At 38.2% G+C, this 22,103-nt stretch overlaps 2 protein-coding genes across 4 annotated transcripts in view; both read right to left on the bottom strand.

The window, feature by feature from the left end:
- The window catches only part of HSPA14 (heat shock protein family A (Hsp70) member 14), a 36,475-nt gene that overhangs the window by 12,852 nt on the left and 1,520 nt on the right, over nt 1-22,103 (bottom strand). The window contains exons 3-10 of the mRNA XM_058532456.1: nt 21,989-22,071; nt 13,490-13,538; nt 13,250-13,355; nt 12,347-12,437; nt 11,321-11,425; nt 9,613-9,774; nt 8,143-8,298; nt 5,439-5,541 (exon numbers count right to left, since the gene is read on the bottom strand). Coding sequence (XP_058388439.1) covers nt 5,439-5,541; nt 8,143-8,298; nt 9,613-9,774; nt 11,321-11,425; nt 12,347-12,437; nt 13,250-13,355; nt 13,490-13,538; nt 21,989-22,071 — 855 coding nt within the window. The remainder of the gene's footprint in view (nt 1-5,438; nt 5,542-8,142; nt 8,299-9,612; nt 9,775-11,320; nt 11,426-12,346; nt 12,438-13,249; nt 13,356-13,489; nt 13,539-21,988; nt 22,072-22,103) is intronic.
- Nucleotides 15,285-22,053, bottom strand: MSANTD7 (Myb/SANT DNA binding domain containing 7). Of its 3 annotated transcripts, none has more exons than XM_058532458.1 (3): nt 21,989-22,053; nt 19,184-19,912; nt 15,285-18,672 (listed from the first exon to the last, which is right to left on the bottom strand). In XM_058532458.1, exons 2-3 carry the CDS (start codon nt 19,743-19,745, stop codon nt 18,149-18,151), a joined length of 1,086 nt encoding a protein of 361 aa, XP_058388441.1. In that variant the 5' UTR covers nt 19,746-19,912; nt 21,989-22,053; the 3' UTR covers nt 15,285-18,148. The 3 variants fall into 3 exon arrangements, with proteins under 3 accessions (XP_058388441.1, XP_058388440.1, XP_058388442.1); XM_058532457.1 differs by lacking the exon at nt 21,989-22,053 and adding an exon at nt 21,466-21,980; XM_058532459.1 differs by lacking the exon at nt 19,184-19,912 and having other exon boundaries at nt 21,989-22,052.

The following is a 22,103-nucleotide window of genomic DNA, read 5'->3' as shown; positions in this document are numbered from 1 at the left end:
GCAGGTGCCCAAAAACACATTTGTAAAGACTCAACACCTATTTAATATCGAAAGTCCTTTAAAAATAGGAAAAAAGGAAATGCTCAATATGATAAAGAGAATCTATTTCAAACCAATTACCAGTAATCCTATTTGTTGGTAAAAGACTAATAGTACTCCCCTATATATATAAATATATATAAATAAAGAGGGACACACATTTGAGAGATAAAAGTATCAGCACTCACAGATATGACCCCATCCCAACAATCACAACTCCAGCTACCACCCCATGTTCCTGCTGCCCTTACAGCAGCACTCAAGAGTTATCTACACAGACTGTGTCCAGGGTCTCATCTCCTATTCTATATCAAACTCACTCCAGTGAGGTGTTTATCTCCACAATGCCACTGAACTTGCTTTGAGCAGTCACTTGCACACTGCCAAGCCCAGTGGTCAATCCTCAGGCCTCATCTGACTGGCCCTCCAGCATTACGGGACAGTTATCTTTCCCTCCCTTATGGAGACAGTTTTACTTGTCTTTCTGGTTCTTGTCTTTCCTCTCCGGCTATTTCTAAATCCCCTATGCTAGAAGCCCTTTTGGCTTGTACATGTCCAGAGTCCCTGGGCCCCGTCATGGGGTCTCTTCTCTATTGTGGTTCTATTACTCTGTAGGTGATTTCATCCATTCATGGCTCCAAGTAGCATATAGGTGCTGACAGATGTGTATCTCCAGCCCAGACCTCTCTCCTAAAATCCACTCATATGTCCAACTGCAGTGCACTCTTTATACTGCAGCCAGTCACCTACACTGTGATCTGGTCCCTACTTCCTCTTACCACTCCCTCCTTGGTCCACTCAGTCTACCCACAACCTTCACTGCTGCCCCTTAAATATACCAAGCTTGCTCCTACCTCACTGTTCCCTCTCCCTGGAAAACCAGCAGAAATTCACATGGCTTATTCCTTCACTTCATTCAGGTCTCTCTCTGATGAAAAGTCACCTTCTTAGATGGGAATCTTACATGAAAAATCACCCTTTGTCACTAGTTATGCCCTTATCCTGCTTTATTATTCTTCATAATAGTTATCATAGCTGGGCATTATTTTCTTTATCTGTTTCTTTACATATTACCTGAAGATCCCAACTAGAATATAAGTTCTATGAAGGCAAAGATGTCATTATATTTACTGCTGTATCCCAAGTGCCTAGAACCTGCTTGGCACAGAATAGGTGTGCTCAATAATTAGTTGTGGATTAATTAGTAAATGAATTTGAACGTATGCCTAGGAAATTCAGAAGACCCCATGAAAAAGTATTAATACCAAGAGTTCATAAAGTGGCAAAATATAAGATAAATAAGCAAAATCAGTAAGTATTCCATTTATTAGCAAAAACAAATTGGAAAATAAAAGCAAAAACAACATCTCATTCACAATAGCTATAAATCCTATAGCACACATAGCAATAATTTAATGGTAAATACTAAGAAAACACATAATTCAAGAAAGTATGAAAGAAGATTTGAACAGGGAGAGAGACCAACTTTGTGGTTAAGGAAATAAAATATTGTAAAGTTACTACATCATCCCAAATTATTTTATAGGCTTAATGCAACTGTACCAAAATCACAATGGGATTTTATGTAAGAAATCGAAAAAATAATTCCAAAGCTCTCTGAAAAACAAAGTATGAATAAAGAGAATTTTTAAATTTAAATTGTAATGTTAATAATGAAGGTTTACACCTACTCAGAAAGTAAATTGTTTCTTGAGCAATTTGGTAACAAATATTAAAAATCTTAAAATTTTGGATTTTACTCCCCAATTTTATTCTAAGGAAATTAAGGATGTTCATAAAGCCACAAAGACTGCTGTTTAAACACCAGAATAACCTACACAACCGACATAAAGAATTGGTTTTATAAATTATGGTACATCAATCCAATGAAATACTATGCAGCTATTAAAACTGCAGATGTAGAGTCTGGGAGCTTGGTTAAAATGGAGGGATTAACCACATCAATGTATCTATGTACTCCTCCATAAGCCCACTAAACTGACAGTAAAGAGATGTAAGATACAAATGTACAGGGCAAAATAAATGGAAGAGAGATCTTGAGTTCGAGATGTCAACAAATTTTGGAAGCTGAAAAGGAGAGAGGTAATTGTCTTATAGCAGATGAAGCCTGAAATAACCAAAGAGAAAGCAAGGTGGTTTGACTCATAGAATCCCAGAGCATGCTCTCGACTTGGAAGCACCAAGCACCGCAGAAGGGGAGGGTGAAGCACAGAAGTGGAAGCAGGATGACTGGTAGACAGCACACATACAGAGTACCTGGACCCCCAAGACCCTCCTCTACCCCAGACAGGTGGCCACCAGGACCTTCTCCCAAACTCAGAGACGGAGGTTTGGACCACTGAGTTAGGAGACTTGGGTACAAAGGTACAGCAGGGGGCAGGAGTGGGGCATGGTGCTGAGAATAAGCAGAATAAGGGAAAGTCTGCATATTAAAGAGTGGGAACCCTGAAGCTCCCTGCTCTCAGAAGGCCAGAAACTAGACATGTCCTTCTCAAGCCAAGAGATCAGAGATTCCTTCTTGAAAAACCAAATACTTCTAAGACTAGACTTCCAGATAGTAAAATGACGAAGGCAATGGGCCTAAGAGTAAAGAAGGAGCATGGGTTATACAGGCAGACTGCCTGAGCTCCAACCCTAGCTTTATCACTTACATGTCAGCCTTATGGCTTTAAGCAAATACTAACCCATTCAGAAGCCTTTCAGTTTCCTTATCCAAAAGTGGAGATAACAGTGCCTACCTCATGGTGCTACTGTGCGGATTAATTGTTTTAATGCACGTAAAGCCCAATCATCCCCTCCCCCTTTCCCGTAAGGGGATTACACATCCCCGCCCACCGCCATTGCCCTGACTTTGCAAGCCCTCTCTGTAGGTGGAGTCGACTTCTGGGCCCCACTGTCAGGCCTGGCCATGTGTGTAGCTTTGGCCATCGGAATGTGAATACAGAGAAGCACCCTGTCTGAGCAGCAGCTTTAGAAGCCGTGCATATGCTGCAAGTTCTCTTCCTCTCTTTTTCCTGCCCTGAAAACTGCATGTCCCAGACAGCCGCTCTTTTAGCCAGAGTCAAAGACTGAGAAGCACGAAGAAAAGAGCCACAGCAGTAGACCTACGGCCATCTTCTGCTGCCCGTATGAAACAGAAGTGAGAAAAAACTGTTTACTGTAGAAAACCACTGAGATCTGGGGGTTGTTTGTTACTGCAGCAAGGTCAACGAACTAAAGAGACAACTACATTTTTAAATTCTCAAAGGCCTATATTTTAGAAATACCTGGAGAGTGAATCTTTAACAACATTCTTAATCCTAAGAATGTATTCGACCTCAGTTCAAGCAACTGAGAATTGTACCACCTGTGATATCTAAATGTCAGGCTCTATGACCAGTTAACAAGGGAAGAGAACTTGCATTAATTGATCACCTACAATATGCCACACACGATATTTCATTTAACCCTCATAACTACCCTACAGAATAAGTTACACTTATAATACCTACTTAGGTAAGTATTACCACCCTTCTAATAAGAAGAGACAAGTAAGGCTCAGGAACTTAAGTGATCTGCCCACTCTGGAACTATCGGCACCGTGAGCCTCCAGATTCAGGTGGGTCTGTCTCTGAGCGCACTCCCTTCCCACCACTGCCTGGCCGCCACTAGACCGCATGTCTTATTCTCCATACCCCACCCCTAGTCCCCAGGCACCTTGCACAATGCCTGGCATATTATAAGTGTTCAAAACAATACTTACTGAACTAAATTGCAAAGAAAACCCCAAAAAACAAAAAAATGACTTCCATCATACAGCATATCTCAAAATAGTTAAAATATGAAAACCTTCAAACTATAAATTAAAAGAAAATAGTATTAAATATTTGTCATACATCTGAACAAAGAGGGAATTAATAAACTTAGAAGCAGTTGAAGAAATCAGAGTAACAGATCAATAGATTTAAATAGAGAAATAAATGAAACTTCTGTATGTCAAATACCTTCCTCCCTAACAGGACCAAAATTAAACAGTTAACTACACGCCTCAGAAGAAGACTGCAGTAAATGACAGTTACTATTCTAACTATATAAAGCATTTGCACAAATAAATTTCTTTAAAAATACTAAGATTTAAATGATTAAATAGGCAAAGAATATGAAATAAAATATTTACACACAAGGAAATACAAAGTTAAGTAAACATTTGAAAAATATTCCTCTAGTAATCAATAAAATATAAAGTAAAAACCTATCTTTTTTTAGTTGTTCAATGGAAAATTTATCTTTAAGTGATATAACTCAGAGTCAGCAAGGTAAAATGTATATTCTTAGGTACTGGTGATAGGAGTATTTGTTATTTCAACTCTTTTGGTAAGTAACTGAAGGTAAAAACAATCTTAAGCTATTTATACTCTTTAACTCAATAATTTTACCATGAGAATCTATCCTGAGAAGTAATCCTAAATATGGTGAAAACCGATGTTCAAAGATGGGTATCACTTTTCCGGGAGGTGGGGATGGGGAGACCCAACCTAGGTGCTCACAATAGAACAATGAAATAATCTATGGTGATCTTCCTTTTCTAGAATATTAAGAATCTATTTAAAATTGTGTTTATGAAGACTATGCAGTAATATGGGGAAAGGAATTGGTTATAACATTACATAAAGAAAATAAAATTCAAAATTGTACATATAAATTAGATTAGTTAGAAATAATCCAAAATATAACAGTGGTTGCCTTTGGGTATTTTCTTATATGAATACTTATTATCACTTTAATAATGAAAATGAAAAAATGTATATATGTGTTAAATGAGTAGAAACAATCTTGGGGAAAAAGGAAAACATCAAAAATTTGAATGTTTTTGAAAGTTTCAAAATATATTCTTCTGCAAGCAGAGAGAAGCAATATAGTGTACTGGTTAAGAGCAGACTCGGGAACTACACTGAGTTAAATCCTGGCTCTATCACTAGCACATCATTGCCTCCAGGAAGTTATCCATCTCTCTGTACCTCAGTGCCTTCACGCATAAAATGAAGATAAATAACAGCGCCTAGCTCAGAGTTGCTGGTGAGTATTCAACGAGTTCATCCATGGAAAATACTTAGATACAGGGCTTGGCACATAGTAAACATTCAAATACCTGTCAGTCTTTGCTTACATATTAAAAAATATACTGAAAAAGAACTATTTTTTTTTGCTATAAAACTGATATACATATATCTCACAAGAGCCATTTATCAAAATTTAACCAATTTTCCTTACTCATTAACACAAGCTCAGAAAATATTTAAATTCATAAAAATATTCTTTCAGTACTAAGGGGCTATATTTCCTAAATTCCAAGTCTGAAACTACTCCTCACATAAATAAGAAAAACATAAAAGTATTACCTTGTTGATATCATCTGCTGTAAATCCACTTTGTTCTAAGAGTTCTCTGATTGCTTCAATACATTTATTAAAAAGTGGAGAACAGAGAAGTTCAAATCTTGCTCTGTACACACACACACACACACACACACAGAAGAGAAAGACATAAAGAAAAGGTTTAGCACAATTAAACAAGACATCTTTTTCTTGTGAACAGTAATGCCAAAACCTAATGTGATGGTTCTCTTAAAGAATAGGTTTACGATGAGAACAGGATATTTTAACACCCAGCAGTGCAATACCATGAGGGGGAAAAACCTAGGTTATTCATCTACAAATGTATGAAGATATTTAACATCAAATTCAGGCAGGAGATTCTTACATAACCATGGCCTACTTACCAGCTTTCAAAAAAACCTAAAAATAAATACTAAACCTATGGCACTCCCAACAATAAATTCATTGATCCAAATCAAATCATCACTTGGAAGTTTCTGCTATTTTTATACGTTAAAGTTTTAAAAATTACTTATTACTTTTCTTTATAATCTGAGACTATGCTGTACATGTTTTGTTCTTATGCACTGCTTGAGGTGCCTGAATGCTAGCATATAATTTTAAGACCTATGTTCAGGAAAAATGTATTCCCTAATTTCATACCGAACTTCTTAAATGCAGATGACTGCATTTAAATTTTTAAATTTATTTGTGCTATCTCTAGATATTGAAACATACTTTATGGTTGAAATCTTTGTGATAAATGCAAAATTTCCTTAATGAAAAATTACAAATTCTATTTCATTCTTGATAACTGGTATGAATAAGCAAACACATATCGAGTTGGACAAACTTAGCACTAAGTTAGGAATTTTGGAAATAGAAAAAATACAAAACACTCTGCCCACAAAGAGATTTCAATTCAAGTTAACACCTTTCTGTCTTTCAGGCTGTAGCTTGAAATCTGTCTTAAAAGTGCTAGACCAGTACCGCCTAATAGAATTTTCCGTGAGCCACTAGCCATGAGGCTACTGCTCACTTGAACTGTGGCTAGTGCTACTAAGGAAGTGAATTTTTATGTTATTTATTTCTAATTAATTTAAATTTAAACAGCCACAGACCATATTGGGCACACAGATCTAGAGTCTTCAGGAAAGCCCAGGGAGAGTGAGGAAGCTAAACTACAAGGGCCAGACGAAGAGAGAATTTAATCAAATACAGCCAGTAGAATCCTAAAAATAATATAATACTGTAATTCTGGAAATTTTCACTATATTTCCAAGTCATCTGTTAGGTTGTTGGGAGGTTGAATAGCTTACCCAATGTAGCTACTATTATTATTAGTAACATGCAACACAAAATGATAGGGCAACGTTTCTCCCTTTGGACTTTCTGGGTAAAGGGGCAATCACTTGTAACCAATGTTTCGGATTATATAAAAGATATGGGTATTAAAAACAATTTTATGCACATTAAACCTACGTTTACTAAACGTCATAAAAGCTATTCAAATTTAAAACGTTGAAGATGGGGCCGGCCCCATGGCTTAGTGGTTAAGTGCGTGCGCTCCGCTGCTGGTGGCCTGGGTTCGGATCCCAGGCGCGCACCGACGCGCTGCCTCTCCGGCCACGCTGAGGCCGCGTCCCACATACAGCAACTAGAAGGATGTGCAGCTATGACATGCAACTATCTACTGGGGCTTTGGGGGAAAAAATAAATAAATAAAATTAAAAAAAAAAAAACTTATTAAAATGTTGACAATGGATGACAGAGCAAACAAAACCAAGACAGATCTCCATCTTCAGTATGAAGTGATAGTTAAAGAGTCTGAGCTCCGGAGTCAAACTGGCTGGGTCTGAACCCAGCTCCATCGCTGACCAGCTCTGCAGCCTGGGGCAAGCAATGAAAGCTCTCTGTGCTTCAGCTTCCTCACTCGCAAAATAAGGAGAACAACAGCACTGACCTCATCGGGCAGTTACGAGGATTCGATGAGTTAATACACGTCAATACTTAGAAGACAGCCTGCCACACAGTGTTAACTACTGAGTTACAGTCAGCAACCACTGAAACATGTGCAAGCCCCACACCCAATTTAAGCAGCAAAGAACTAGGGACTAGGGGCCGGCCCAGCAGCCTAGTGGTTAAGTTTTGCGTGCTCTGCTTCGACAGCCCAAGTTCCGTTCCGGGCACAGACGTACACCACTCATCACTGTGGCAGTGACCCACAGACAAAATAGAGGAAGACTGGTCACAGATGTTAGCTCAGGGCAAATCTTCCTCAGCATAAAAAAAAAAAAAAAAAAAAAAAGCAAGAAAAAAGAACCAGGGACTATATAGGTGGGACTGCAATTTAGTAAGGGACATCTGAAAATCCAACCTTCAAGTCTGCTCTCGCCTTTCTTTAAAAGGCCTAGCGTGTTTTTTTCACACACTGCTATTTGTAGCTATAAATAACAGGGTAAGCAATCACAACTGAGGTAATTGAAATTACATTACAATTACAACTAATATAATCAAAACTGATGTAACTGTGGGAACAGTGACCTAGTCTGACAAAAACTGGGCCCCAGAAGTAAAGACAGGAAAGCTCTCCTTTTACAGATAGCTAATAAATCTCAAATGAACAAGCAAAAAACCCAAAGTGACAACATTACACCTAAATATGAAGGCACTTGGAATTGTTTTTAAAAAGTTTTTTGAACTTTTTACCTGGACACATCAGTTTTACCTGGACACATTGCAGTCAAAATCTTGACCTTCATATAATGAGTCAAGGAAACAATTGGCACTTCCCAAGGTTGACAAAGAGTGTTTTGCAACGTCAGCACTGTTCATCAATTTCATCATGGCTCGGGCATTTCTTCTCACATCATGCTTGAAGGATCTAAATTAAAAACATAGTCTTTGAAGTTTAAAAATTACTAGGTCATTTAGAATTTATTATAGCTAAAATCTGGATAATAATAATCTCATGAATCAATTATTAATACCAGATTTTAGTATCTGGCTGCAAACCTTCCAAAACTTCTAGAGAAAATTCTCTGCACTTAAAAGAAGGGTATCCTCAAGAAAATGAATAACCAATATACTTCATACTCTGAATTGCTGCATCCTGTAACTGTAATAACAGAGTGTACTTTGAAGAAAGTGGAGTAGCTGTCATCTTTTTGCAGATGAGACAAACGGAGGTTGAAGATTTATGTAAGTGGGTGAGGTTTCATCTCAGCCTTCACAATCACAGCACAATCACTGTTTAATGGTACAAAATTATCTGTCCAGTATTAAAAAAAAAAACAAAAATAAAAACCTAAAAGTGCTTCTTCAAAGACATTTGCTGCATACAAAATATGTAAAATTGCAGTTCCTCTATCTCCAAGATGAGTTAATTGTTAAAACTGCTTGCTAAGTAGTGATCAATGGCTCTATTTCTAAACACGTTTAATAATTGGCAGTGTTAGTAAAATTAACGATGCCCAACCTGACTTGAAACACCTTGGCAATAAAAAGCAGTATAAGTCTTTATTAAAGTGAGAAATTATCACTTTTTCAAGACTTCTTTACCCAGTTTAGTCAAACTGATGAAAATACTGTTCCAGCTACATTTTCTCAAGAGCAGCAATGTCTAAAATATAACTGTTATCTATTTGACCCTGGATGTACCAAACAGGATTTTGAATAGAATTTAAATTCCATTTTGAATTTTGAGTGGAATAATTACATCCAGTAACAAAACTAAAATATTCCTTGTGGCAGTAGATTAGAAATTAAACAAACACTTCATAAGACATTAATTCACTGGAATGTGACTCTAACATAATATAATCTTCATCAGATCTAAACTTTTAAAAACTGTTCAGAAGGTAGTGAGGCCTCAGTGCCTGTACCCTCCTTTATCTAGACCTAACAGCAGCACATGAAGAATTAAGAAATCGAACTTGAAATCCAAGTCCATGCAGTTCAGTATCTGGTGGTCCCTCACACTAAGTGAAAAATCCAAGCACACTCCACTGGGCAACTTGGCCTCTGCTTCCTCAAAACTACCTGGATAGGACATTATAACTCTAGACACAAAAATATCCAATGCACTGAAAATAACCCAACCTCCTTTGAAGCAGGGCAATTTAAAATAAATTAGGAAAAAAAAAAATCTGAACAGAAACTTCAATCAAAAGACATGATCAAGTCCATTAATACTCACCGCTGGAACTCAGAAGCTAGATACTGCGCTAAGGTTTCTGTGAAATGTGTACCTCCAATGTTATCATCAGTGTTTGTTGAAAGAACACGATATATTCCACTGTTAACTTCCATGACACTGATAGACAAGGATGTTCCTCCAAGTTTAAACACCAAAATATTGCTTTAAAGAAAGATAACATGAGTGATAAGAGAATTACAATATTTTAAAGCTAGACTGGACACTAGAAGTCAGAGTTTAATCCCTTTAGATCACAAATGAGGAAACTGAGAACCTCACAGGAGTCAACTAAATTGTCCATGGTCATCACCTAGTGAGGAATCAAGCCTAGAACCATATCTTCTGATCTAAATCAAAGTCCTTTTTAACTTAGTTGTGCTGGTAAAACTGGATTCTTCTGAGTAATTGGAGTTCAAAACACTAACTTTTCAAAGTAAATAAAGAGATTTGTGATTATAGTGAATTGTAAGAGAATTAAATACAGAAATTTTATGTGTTAATACTGTCCAAGTTACTAATGCAGTAACACACCTATAAAAATAAAACATGAGGAAAAATAGGAGCTAATTTCCTATGTATCAAAATTCATCATTTCTGATATTTTACATTTATTTAGTTTATCTAAAAATAATTTCCTAGTGATTTATACATATTACTTTCTTTACTCTGTGAGATATGAATGAGATAAAACAATTAGGGAAAACTAACACATCTGGGGCCGGCCCCGTGGCTTAGCGGTTAAGTGCGTGCGCTCCGCTGCTGGCGGCCTGGGTTTGGATCCCAGGCGCGCACCGACACACCGCTTCTCTGGCCATGCTGAGGTCGCGTCCCAGATACAGCAACTAGAAGGATGTGCAACTACGACATACAACTATCTACCGGGGCTTTGGGGAAAAAGAAAGAAATAAATAAAATTATAAAAATATTAAAAAAAAAAAAAACAAAAACTAACACATCTGAATCAATCTCCCTAAAGTTGTATGTGTCAGGTCTATTAAGTTTGACAACTAAATTGGAGTATGTCTTACTATTTCATTATCAAAAGACATCTTAAAATCCCATCTCCTGCCAGGACACATGTATGTAAAAGTACTCACTGTTTCTAAACATGTTTAATAACTGGAATTGGAAGTAAAATTAACAGTGACTTAGCTTCAGTTGGAACTTGGCTGGAATTATAAATTTCAAATCTTCCTCCAATAAAAGGACAAAATGTGGGTGATAAAAAGAAGGGCAGGAAAGCTCAATCTTCCCTCCTGTTATGTCCTTGCTCTGTTTTCCTAGGACATCTTTCTCATCTATTTGAAAAACTCTAGGTGAAAGTTTCGATGTCTTTTTTTTTTTTTTTTTTTTTTTTTTGTGAAGAGATCAGCCCTGAGCTAACATCCGCCAATCCTCCTCTTTTTTTGCTGAGGAAGACGGCCCTGGGCTAACATCTGTGCCTATCTTCCTCCACTTTATATGGGACGCCGCCACAGCATGGCTTACCAAGCAGTGCGTCGGTGCGCGCCCGGGATCCGAACCAGCGAACCCCGGGCCGCCGCAGCGGAGCGCGCGCACTTAACCGCTTGCGCCACGGGGCCGGCCCCCTTCGATGTCTTTTTATCCATAGAGGCTTGGAGCCACTACCTTACATAACAATCCCTATTGATATAATTTAAAATGTTTTCTGCACTGAAAAACTTAAAGCTGCAAATATGGTTTTTACCTTTTCCCAGTGGGGGAGTCTTGTCCAATTCCATAAGCCAGAAGAGCTGCAGACGGTTCATGGATTAACCTCAAAACATTAAATCCAGCAGCTCTGGCTGCTTCCCTGTGGACAATTTGCTTTCAATGAATTTAATATCACAACAGGTTCAAGCCTAAATTTTTAGAAATGCTCTGCTAAAGATTTTATGCAATAGCAAATAAGATTTCACAAGTAGAACACGAAGGGTAACGATCTTTAGAAGCAAAATAATAGAACACAAGAAATGGATATAACTGTTAAGAGTAAATCATTTTTTGTTTAAAATAATAAACTTCAGATTCTATTTTCCTGACAAAGAAAATAACATGTGTTTATACTGAATAAGGAAAAGAAAGCTCTCAAAAATGCCCATGCTTACACACTTTAGAAAGAGATTAAGACAAATTTATATTTTCGAATTTTCTGCTTTCTTTAATTTAGGGTCACAGTTTTTAACATACCACAAGTTCAAGTAAATAAAGCACTTCTCTGCTCCAGAAGCAACTCAGATGCTCTCCAAAGTCCCATATGGAACTTTATCCACATGCTCATCAACTACACTTGCATAATGATCTATAAAAACTAAATGCAACTTTTTGTTTAGATGTTAAGATCTAAGGTGAAGAAATAATCACAAATATTTTCTACAATTGCATATTTTTATATAATTCCCACACAAACCTTAATTACATGAAACTAATGCAAAGTGATTCATACACATCAGCTTAACTTGGTAATTAAAAATGTTTCCAATCAAAAGAGCTAAGAAGGTACCTCTAATTGTATGTTCTCTTGGCATTTCATAGAAGACAGGAAATACTAATGATCGTTACCACACTTTTTACCATACTATTTACATATGTAAATATATACACGTATTTACAAATACAATTTTATTGTGTAAGGCATTTTCAAATACAATTGTACATTTTACTATATAGTGATATTATGAAATTTGTATTTCCTTTAACTAAACAAATAAGATAAACCCCACATTACACTTACCCAAGAGCATTTTTTTGCTTTTCTCCAAAATCAAATGGAACAGTAATAACTACATCATTTGCATCTGAGCCCAAGACAGAATGTGCCGTTTCTGTATATGAAAAAATACAAAAATTCTGATGACACAGAAGAAGTCAAGTGATACTTTCTGAGGTTTATTAATTTGTGCCAGAGATCTTCTCACTGTAAAGACTCTCCGATTTTTGCCCACTGCATTGACTTTCTTCTCTTGCGCTCCTAAATCATGCAGTACTTTTTGTGGTTTTGGTAGTTTGTGGGCATGGAACTAGGTACTTTCCAAAGAGCCTGGCTGTTAGGGTTCAGAGTTTCAACCAGCTCCAAGTTAGACTGGGCCCATCGAGAATCAGCTTCTAACGCGTCAGTGTGAAGACAAAGCAGCACAATGTTAGTTCCGCACATTAAAAGGCTGCCTTCCATCCCACAAGTTCATAAGACAACTCCAGAGCTGAAGTGAGCCTTATAAGTAATCTACTCCAGAATTTCCCAAATTGTTCCACAGAACGCCACTTAGCTTTGAGTCTTCATCTGAAGTGCTGATAAACCAGACATACGTAATCTGCCTCAATAGCTACTGAAAGAGCACTGTCAACACTGAACAGGGAGACATTCATTCTGCACCAGCTTAATCGGCCACTTCATTTTAAGAAGTTCTGAAAATGCTAATCTGGCCCGATCCACTTACATTACTTCTAGAGAAACCAAGGTCAGCGAAGGTAAGTCATTTAGCCAAGGTCACAAGCCAATTAGTGGCCCAGTCAGGTCTAGTGTTTAGGTCTCCTAACTGCTAATCTGCTCATCACCTTGCTTCTCCCGAGATCAAAAAACACCTCTAACTTCTTTTTTAACATCAACTTTTAAAAGATCTTCTCTTTTGCTCAATACCTTTCATTTTACTAAATATCAGTCTGGCAACATCTTCTGGGCTAACAAATTTTGTTTCTTCTCCAGTATCTATTTCATAGCGTAATTTTCCATTTTTTTCAATGACCTATAAAGGAAATTATAAGTGTGTTAAATAAGTAATAATTTTAATAAAAATACAAAGTTTCAAGTCAATATAATAGGTTATGATCTTGGCAATTACTTTGTGTAACAGAGAAGTAAAAATTGAATCATACTCACTAAACATTTACTTTCTGTGACGTACTTCTGGGCCTGTGGATCATCAGAGCTGTCCATAAAGATAAAGACAGTTAAGTACTAAAATCAGTACTGTTGATATAGAAGGTTTAAAGAAGACTATATTTTTCAATACCACTGAACAAATATAAAAATATAAACAAAATTATTAAGTCACTTAATATTAACAAATCTTGAAACACTACAGATGTTAATAGGATTAAATGGATGCAGTATTTACAATGGTTACGGTAGTTCATTTAAAGTACTAATCTTCACATTTGAAAATGAATAGCTCTTACTTGTTCTTATCTTGCCATTAACTGATGCTACACATTTAGGGGTGATTTCTCATAATATCAATGATTTTATGTCATATACTCTCATGCAACCACTGAGATGAAAAGGAGAAAAGGAGGTAAGATTGCCAACTATAGGCAAATGAGAATATCTAACACCATCTTTGTTACTTGGCTTCTGAACACGAAATCAACACAAAACCAAAGACCGAGCAACAGCATGCATGTTATCTACGGAAAGGTGCAGAGTACTATAGGTAGATAGATCTATAATGTCCTGCACACAGTAGGTACTAAATAAATGTGTATGGCAATGAAAAAATTAAAACAATGGGTGTTACGTTGTTCAAGATAATAATACCAACTTATGCAGACTACAAAATATTTTCACATATATTACCTCACTTGATCTTCGGAACACCTAAGTGGGGTTCGTTTGGCAGTACTATTTTAGAGGTAACAGGTTCATAAAGGGTCAATGACTTACAAGCTAATGAGCGGCAGAGTCAGTACCTGATCCTAGGTCTTCTCTATCAGGTTAGTGTTGTTTACCCTTTACCAGACTGCCTGGCAGTAAGACGGTAAGTGACTAAAGTAATTCTGCCCCTTTAGCAGGGATAGGAGTCTGATCCTTGGCTTAATTTCATCTAGAAATTAAGAGGAAGTAGGCTGGTCCCAAACTCTTCTTCCAAGGGGCTGTGGCTATTCTGTTCAGAGACGTCTTAAATGTTTAATAGGAGGAGGTGAAAATTAATAGTGGCTAATTGCTGAAGGGTTACTGAACAGCTGAGAACCCTAACCCTCATAAGGGTTAAAGATGGACTAATTCCATCTTTATAAATAAGAGGAAGACATAAAGGGTTTAAGATGGACTAATTCAGCTTAGAACACTGTCTGGAATACTTGCAGATTGCTCATGTTTCCTTTTCTATGATTGATAGAGAGGAAGTAGCTAAGTAGCTTGCCCAAAGTCACATGGCTAATTAATGGCAGAACTGGCTGGAAGATGCTCCTTTCAAACAAAGTTTAGTATTTTTTCCAATAAACCCTCTCTTCCTCCCTTTTTCTAAACCCAGTATTTAGACTACACCCTGGACAAATATTTTAAGAGTAAGAAAAAGATTAAGTATGCCCATAGTAATTTTTTTTTACACCAATATTACAATTTCAGCATGACAGTCACAGGTTTTTTTAAGAATAGAACTTCAGTCAACCAGGACAATTTATCCTATTACGTGTAAGTTATCTTCCACTCAGACATGACCATTTGCCATGAAAACCTATCTGATGCAATTTATAGAACTCTTTGAAATGGAAAATTATTTCTCAATTGCCACGCAAAGGGCTTCTCTCACGTGAGGACAGAAAGCAAATGTAGCTCTTAGGGCCACATACAGGAAAGGCCCTGAGACTAGCTAGCAGAGAAGAAAGCAGAGAATGGAGGTGACGACAAATGATCCCGATATCGCCAGAAAGTAGCGGACTCACACACAACTACATACATGTAAAAACTTTATTTGTCCACACCAGGATTAAATTACTTAACAGAAAAACAAAGGGTGATGGCAGGTTGGTATACACAGCACCTCATTTACCTCATGGTCTTCAGGAGGCAGAGCGTTAATCCCACCATTGTATCACAACCTTTACCAGCAACGCCATTTTCTCTTCCTCCTCCCTCTTTAAATGTCTCTTGCACAGTCAGCAGGCTCTCGGACCTGGCACACAGCACTAACATGCCTCAGGGTCTTCTTCCCCATGTCTGTCACATTATAGGGCCTTCCATGTCTGAAAGCGTTTTCACAAACATTTGTTCACCTTACCCTCACAACAGTCCTGTGAGGTAGGTAGGAGAGTTACTCGTTTCCCACTTTATAGGTGAGGAACCTGAGTTACAGAAGGCTGAAATGACTTGCCTGAGGATGGACAGGTAGTAATGATTGGGCCTAGAATTCAGGCAGGATTTCTGTGCTTTTCTTTCATACAGCCTCCTCTTATTACAACTTCCTTCCTCTTAACAATATTTTGCCTATTTTTTATTTACTTCTTTAAGACCTTTCCTTTTCGTTTTATTCCCACATTAAGGGTACTTCACCCATTAGATTTTTACAATGCTATCTCCAAAGTCTGACTCCACTTCTGTTCTTTAGCACTTCTCTTATCTCAAATAAATCTCTGCCTCAGTACTTTGCTACCATTAATAGATTAATACAGTACAGGTCTAACTCTCCTTTAAGTACTTGCCTGTTTTTCCAGAAAGTCTACCTATTTACATTAGTGTTATCCAGTTATAACTGACACATATCCCTCCAGATAATGGCCTAAAACAATTAAGAAAATGCATATATATATATATATATATATATAAAAAATCTCCATTTCAAGCTTTAATATATGCTCCTTTAAAGCAAGGAATCTATGTCTGGTGTAGTGCTTATAGAAGTTCATAAGTATATTAATAAATATTAATCTATAGAATGCCTCCTTAAAATACAATCATTACCAGTATTTCACTTACATTTATATGCTATGACTGAAAATACTACAATTAAAATTTCATTTTGCCTTTTTTTGTTACGCTACCATCATATAATTTTTTTAGAACTGGAAGGTACTAGCAAAGTCATCTAGCACAAATCTCTCATTTTCAAGAAAGGCATTGACACACAAAAGGGGCAAGTGATTTGCCTCAAGTTAACAAACTGTGACAGGATTAGAACCCAGTAGTTCTAACTAGATTCCAGTGTATTCCACCACACCAGCTGCCTCCTACATCCATCACCCATTTGTCAGAGCAGCTTGCTTGCTTGCCAGCTACTCATGGTTCCAGGTATGTTCCCACTGTTGTTTTGACTATTTCTCCATCTATCTGTATTTCCAGCATTTAGGTAAACACCCAAGCCTGCAAAACATAAAACAAAACCTCTTCCAACATGCTCACGCTTTTTTTTTTCAGCCTCTAGATTGAAAGAAAGCTTTTTAAATTCAAAGGTTCCTATTTGTATTTCCTGAAAGTACTGAGTAAACCACTAAAAGCTTTAAGTTAGTTTAATGATGGCTGGTAATGGCTTCTCTTCTAAAGTAAACTGGAAATATGGCTCAACACCTTCATATCTCCCAAAGGAAGTGTGTGTGTTTTGGGGGGGAAAGGGGTGTATTTGTTGAGGGCTTGTGCTTAGCAGGAGTCATCTGTTGCAGGCAGTCTTTCTCCATACCACTCTCAATTGTTCCCAAAGATGTTCTCTTCCACTATGTGCCATTAACTAGGTACACCATGTGAGAAAAAGTGACCTTGGAAAGTTCCCTAGAAGGAAAGTTTTCTAGGGCTTGCCCTCTGTAACATACTAGACAGAAAAAAGGCTAACAGAAAAGAATGAAATTAGCTAAAAGCATTTGGGAAACTGATATAATCCGAAATGTTTCCACAATGTTCAAATGCAACCCAAACTTAGACATCTAATTATGCATATAAAGGGACCCAAATAATATGGAATGTAAAGAATTTACTTACATTTAATATTTTATAAAACAGCCCATATCTCATTAAAACAAAGATTACCAATATGAACCAAAACACACAACTGCAGCTCCCTGTCAGTTCTGAATTATATCCTTATAGGGATAAGAGACTAAGAACTAGCAAAATGGAGGGAAGATGATTTGACTATTGAGTGCTTACTGGTAGGTACTATCATAGACACAGCACTGCAAATGTGAGATAAAGGTACAAATACATGTTGTGTCTCTATCAGTCTAATGAGCTATAGAGGGATTTAAAAAAATGAAGATCTTCAACTCCAGGAAGTAGTCAAGTTAAGCTAGTAAGGATTCAAGCAATGAGGTCACGTGTACAACCATAATTTTATATCTTGTCAACTAATGTGCCTCACCTTAGCCATACGTCGGCCAAGGTCATATGCATTAATAACTTACACATGTATAGTGCTTTTAAACTTTTAAACCTTTTCACATCTAGTAGCCACTTCATCCTCACAACAACCCTGTGAGGTAAGCAGGTCAGGAGTTATTACCTAGCCCCCATTTGACAGTTGAGAAAACTGCTGTAGAGAGGTAAACTAAACTGCCTCACATCAGTGAGGCACAAAGCCACAGCTAACTAGCTCTCTGGACTTGGCTCCATTTATTTTCTTTTAGGCCACCTCTCACATATCTGAAAGGTCTTTCAATTAGCAGAGAAGCTTGGGAAAAGCAACTAGCACGTGTATTCCTACCACTCTTCATGTTAATGGTTCGTGCACTCTTTTTTTCCTGAGGACATGGAAAAGGAGCCAGGGTACCAGAAGGAAGATGTTGGAACTGGGCTTCTACCAGTTTAAGAAATACACCCTTTTGTAATCAGTTCCTAACTTTTGGTATTCGAAATTAACCTCTGAAGCAATTTTTCAAGCCCTAGCTGAAAAGCCCCGGTGGCCTCTTCCACTGCTGTTGCCAAGCGTCTGACTGCGATCACAGCATCCCTCCGGAGCTCGTTGGCAGTATCTTGCTGAGCACTGGCCTCCTCGCCAATAGCAATCAGCCTGTCCAATTTCTCTTCCTCACGCTTGGAAAGTTCTCGTGCCAATCTCCTGTTTTCTGCCAACTCTGCTGCAATAGTCCTGGCCACTGACCGCCTTCTTCGCCTTGCCCACCGTGGAGGGGGCTCACTGGTCAAAGGCCTATCCCCATCAGAAACAAAAGGAACTCTGCAGGAGGAGACCGGAGGCTGCTGTGTGGAGGCCACCCCAGGAGTGTTTCGGCTGGTGCTGGTGGAGGGGCTGGGCTCACCGGACACACCCAGTCTGGTCATGGGACTGCTCTGACAGGGAGCAACTGCACCTCTGAAAAGGTGGTGGGAGCTGCTGTAGTTGGGAGTCCCTTGAGAGCACCCTGAAAAACAAAGCAACAATGTTGCAAAGAGGACATTCCTACTAAGGGAATGCTCAGCCAGCAGCAGAGTTGAGAGAAAATTACAAAAATATGGTGTGGTAGTTCCTAGAAAGCCCTCTCTCCACGACTGGGAAGAATTCATTTCCTTAATCTGGACATTTTGGCCTGTCGTAATCTTACTGCTAAAACTTCCTCCTTGCCTTCCTGAAACCCTTTCCATGTAGCTATCCAACCCACAATATATCCACAAATGCCTAAGTATCCATTATAAATAATGCCAAAACTAGTTTAGTTCTAAAGAGTACTTCTTTTATGTTTAAAGAATTCCAATACCTTACATACCTAGGGTCACAGCTTTTAAAAACCTGCAGCCCTTTATCCTACCATTACATTAAAAAAAAAAGGAAAGGGGGCAGAAACAGGGACAATGCTGAAGAGAACACCAAACCTATACTGCTGTTTAGAATCAAGTGACTCTGGGACCCCAATCCTTCACAAGCTTGGGAGTTACCTGCACCCGAGGATTCATCCCAGGAGTCCTCAAGGTCACTGGTTTCTCGCATCTGGTCACTCATTCTCAGTTGACAATCCTCATCTGAGTCCTTAACTGTTTTCAAGACAGGCTGATGATCTGCTGCCTGAGTCCTTTTTGCTCTCAGAATGCTGGTTCCCTCTTCCCCTGGGGTGTCAGAGGCCACTAAGTTCTGATCACAGTGCTTGGCCCAAGCAGCATCCTCCATTAAGTTCTCCGGGTCAGCCACTATCTGATGTCGGAGAAGCTGATCCAACGTATCATAAAATGGACAGTGTGGTGGATCACCCATACTTGTGGCATGGGCAACATACGCCTTTAAATATAATGCCTTCAGAACTTTAAACTTGGAGCGGCACTGACGTTCGGTGCGGCGGAAGCCTTCCTGCTGCATTCGCTTAGACACAGCCTGATAGACATCTGCATTATGATGCACAGTCTGGAGGCGCTGAATATACTCTGCCTCGCCTAGTATGGAGAGAAGAGTTCGTGTCTCCTGTCTGGACCACCGGATGCCCGCACTGCTACTGGAACTGGCCATAGTGGACTGGGAAGGAAGGCTGGCTGAAGGAAGCTCCTGGGCAGAAAGGTGCAAATCTGAAGGTGTGGGGAGGCTCTGTGCGCTCTTAGTGTGTTTCCAGGAGCCAGCTGATTCTTCCCTCTCAGGGCTAATTGCTGAGAAGCCAGGTCCAAGGACCGAATTTCTGGCTGGAAGGCCACAGGGGAATGAGAGTTACAGGGAGGGTGGAAGGATAATTGTGGCAGCAAGTTAAGCGGTGCTACCTGTAAGTAGGTGGCAAACAGGCAGGATGCCAAGACTGAGAAAGCCCAGCTTTGGGAGTCTGCCCAGGATGGGTACTGGACCAGGGGCTAAAAAGGGCCTTACTGACTTGGTGGCAAGGGGCCTGGCTCCTCTACAAAGGGAAGAATGCTTCCAAGGTTGAGATCTGGTACAACTGTAGATCTGTAGAAATCACCATTGTCTAGTAAGTAGACAGACGGAGAGGGGACTACCTGGACCATGAGGCAGCTCACTCTGGAGAAGTGCTAGCAGGACCACGGTGTAGCAGTACGTCTGAAGGGTGCACATCCTTTACTAACCTTGGCCTAAGTAGCATGCTGTGGCTATATATTAGCATCAGACTGTCACCACCACATTCCTTTGTTAAAAGGCAACTTTCAGGGCCAGAAAAGTGGGCCAAGTTGTTCCTGCTAATACAAAACTTTTTGTATAATATGGTAGAAGACAACCACATCATCACTCCAACCATCTGCCCTAAAACAGCAGCATAAAACCAACAGGGCTAGCAGGGGATAGACGTATGGAAATACTCTGTATCTCGATCATATCAATGTCAGTATCCTGGCAGTGACACTGTACTACAGTTTTCCAAGATGTTACCATTGGTAGAAAGTGGTAAATCCAGTACTACATTGGCTCTCGCTGTATTATTTCTTACAACTGTATGTAAATCTACAATTATCTCAAAATAAAAAATACAATTAAAAAATATATACTGTTGGCTGCTTACAATGAATCTAGCTTCCAGACCCATCTACAACTCCCTGCTTTTTTCAGTTTATAATTTGAAAATTTTCAACACCAACTCATTTATTTTCAATATGCTCAGTACTAAGTTTTGTCAACAGGTAAATGGACATGGGAATATAGTTATCATCACAAAAATCTGAATTCTCTCCAAAATACTATAGCTTTTGGCTTAGTGCATAGATATCCTAAGGAAAAAAATAAATATCAAGTTCAGTTTAACTAAATACAGGTAAGGGACAATAAAAAATATCTGCATGTATAAATGAAAGAAATATTAAATTTAACCTATAATCCTCAAATCCTAAGAGCAACACAAGGGAATTTCTACTTAAATTCTCAACTGAACAAAGCAGAAAGGAAAGAAGCTGGGGCTGAGGGTGAGATGCCCTGAACTGCAGTCCCATTTAGCTCACCCCCTCACTAATTCAGGAATACCACAACTTCTAGGTATCTTGTTTTTCTCGTCTATAAACGGGGAGAGATAAAACTTGCCCTACCAATCTTAAGGATTTGAGAGGATTAAATAAAATAATAGATGTAAAAGCACTTTGAAAATATAAAAACACTATATCAAGTATTACTACTCCAATGAAAATGAAAACCCCTAATTATTATGGTAATCTATAATTTGAGGAGACAGAAGTCTGGGGAAGCAAGCCTCTTTAATCTTTTAATTAAAGTTACAACAGATGATTAACCTGATGCTTACCGAAGATGTTAATTAAGCTGTTTCTTTAATGATTAAATTTGTAAGCAAACTGGAAAAGTTAGTTCCCAGAAAGTGTCACAAAAAGACCTGAGGAAGAAAATCAATAGCTTCTACAGAAATTACAACCAACTGTAACAGATTTTGCGAAATTCAACTACAGTGCAAAGAAATCTACAAATTCCCACAAATTCCTTCAAGTTCTCTCATTTAAGAAAGTAATACAAAAATGTGAGAAGTCCAAATTACCACCTCTGAATTACACAAATTAACAAAACTAAATGAATATTGGCATTTATCAATATTAACAGACCTGTCAGCAAGAAACAAGTGTTAGTGAATCCCATCCTTGAGAAGACTCAACACTAATTATCACAGAAACAGCCTACTGGGGTACTCTCTGAAACGACTCTGTCATAAAAACAACAAAAAAATAAACTGGTGTTTCTAGCTTCATTTCACATTATGCTTAGAATGTCTAAACACATTTTATTACCATATGTAAAAGTATTATCTTATTCCATACCTTCTGCCAAGGATCTGCTTTACTTTCATTACTGTGTTTGAAATATTTCTTATTCTACTTTGTTTTGCTGCCAGTCCAACAACCTGAAAAAGAGCAATAAGTTACAATGCATCTA

This window comes from Diceros bicornis, chromosome 36 (genome assembly GCF_020826845.1).
Source record: "Diceros bicornis minor isolate mBicDic1 chromosome 36, mDicBic1.mat.cur, whole genome shotgun sequence".
Taxonomy (NCBI): Eukaryota; Metazoa; Chordata; class Mammalia; order Perissodactyla; family Rhinocerotidae; genus Diceros; species Diceros bicornis.
The sequence above is the reverse complement of the archived record's forward strand: the minus strand, read 5'-3'. Positions and strand labels throughout refer to the sequence as shown.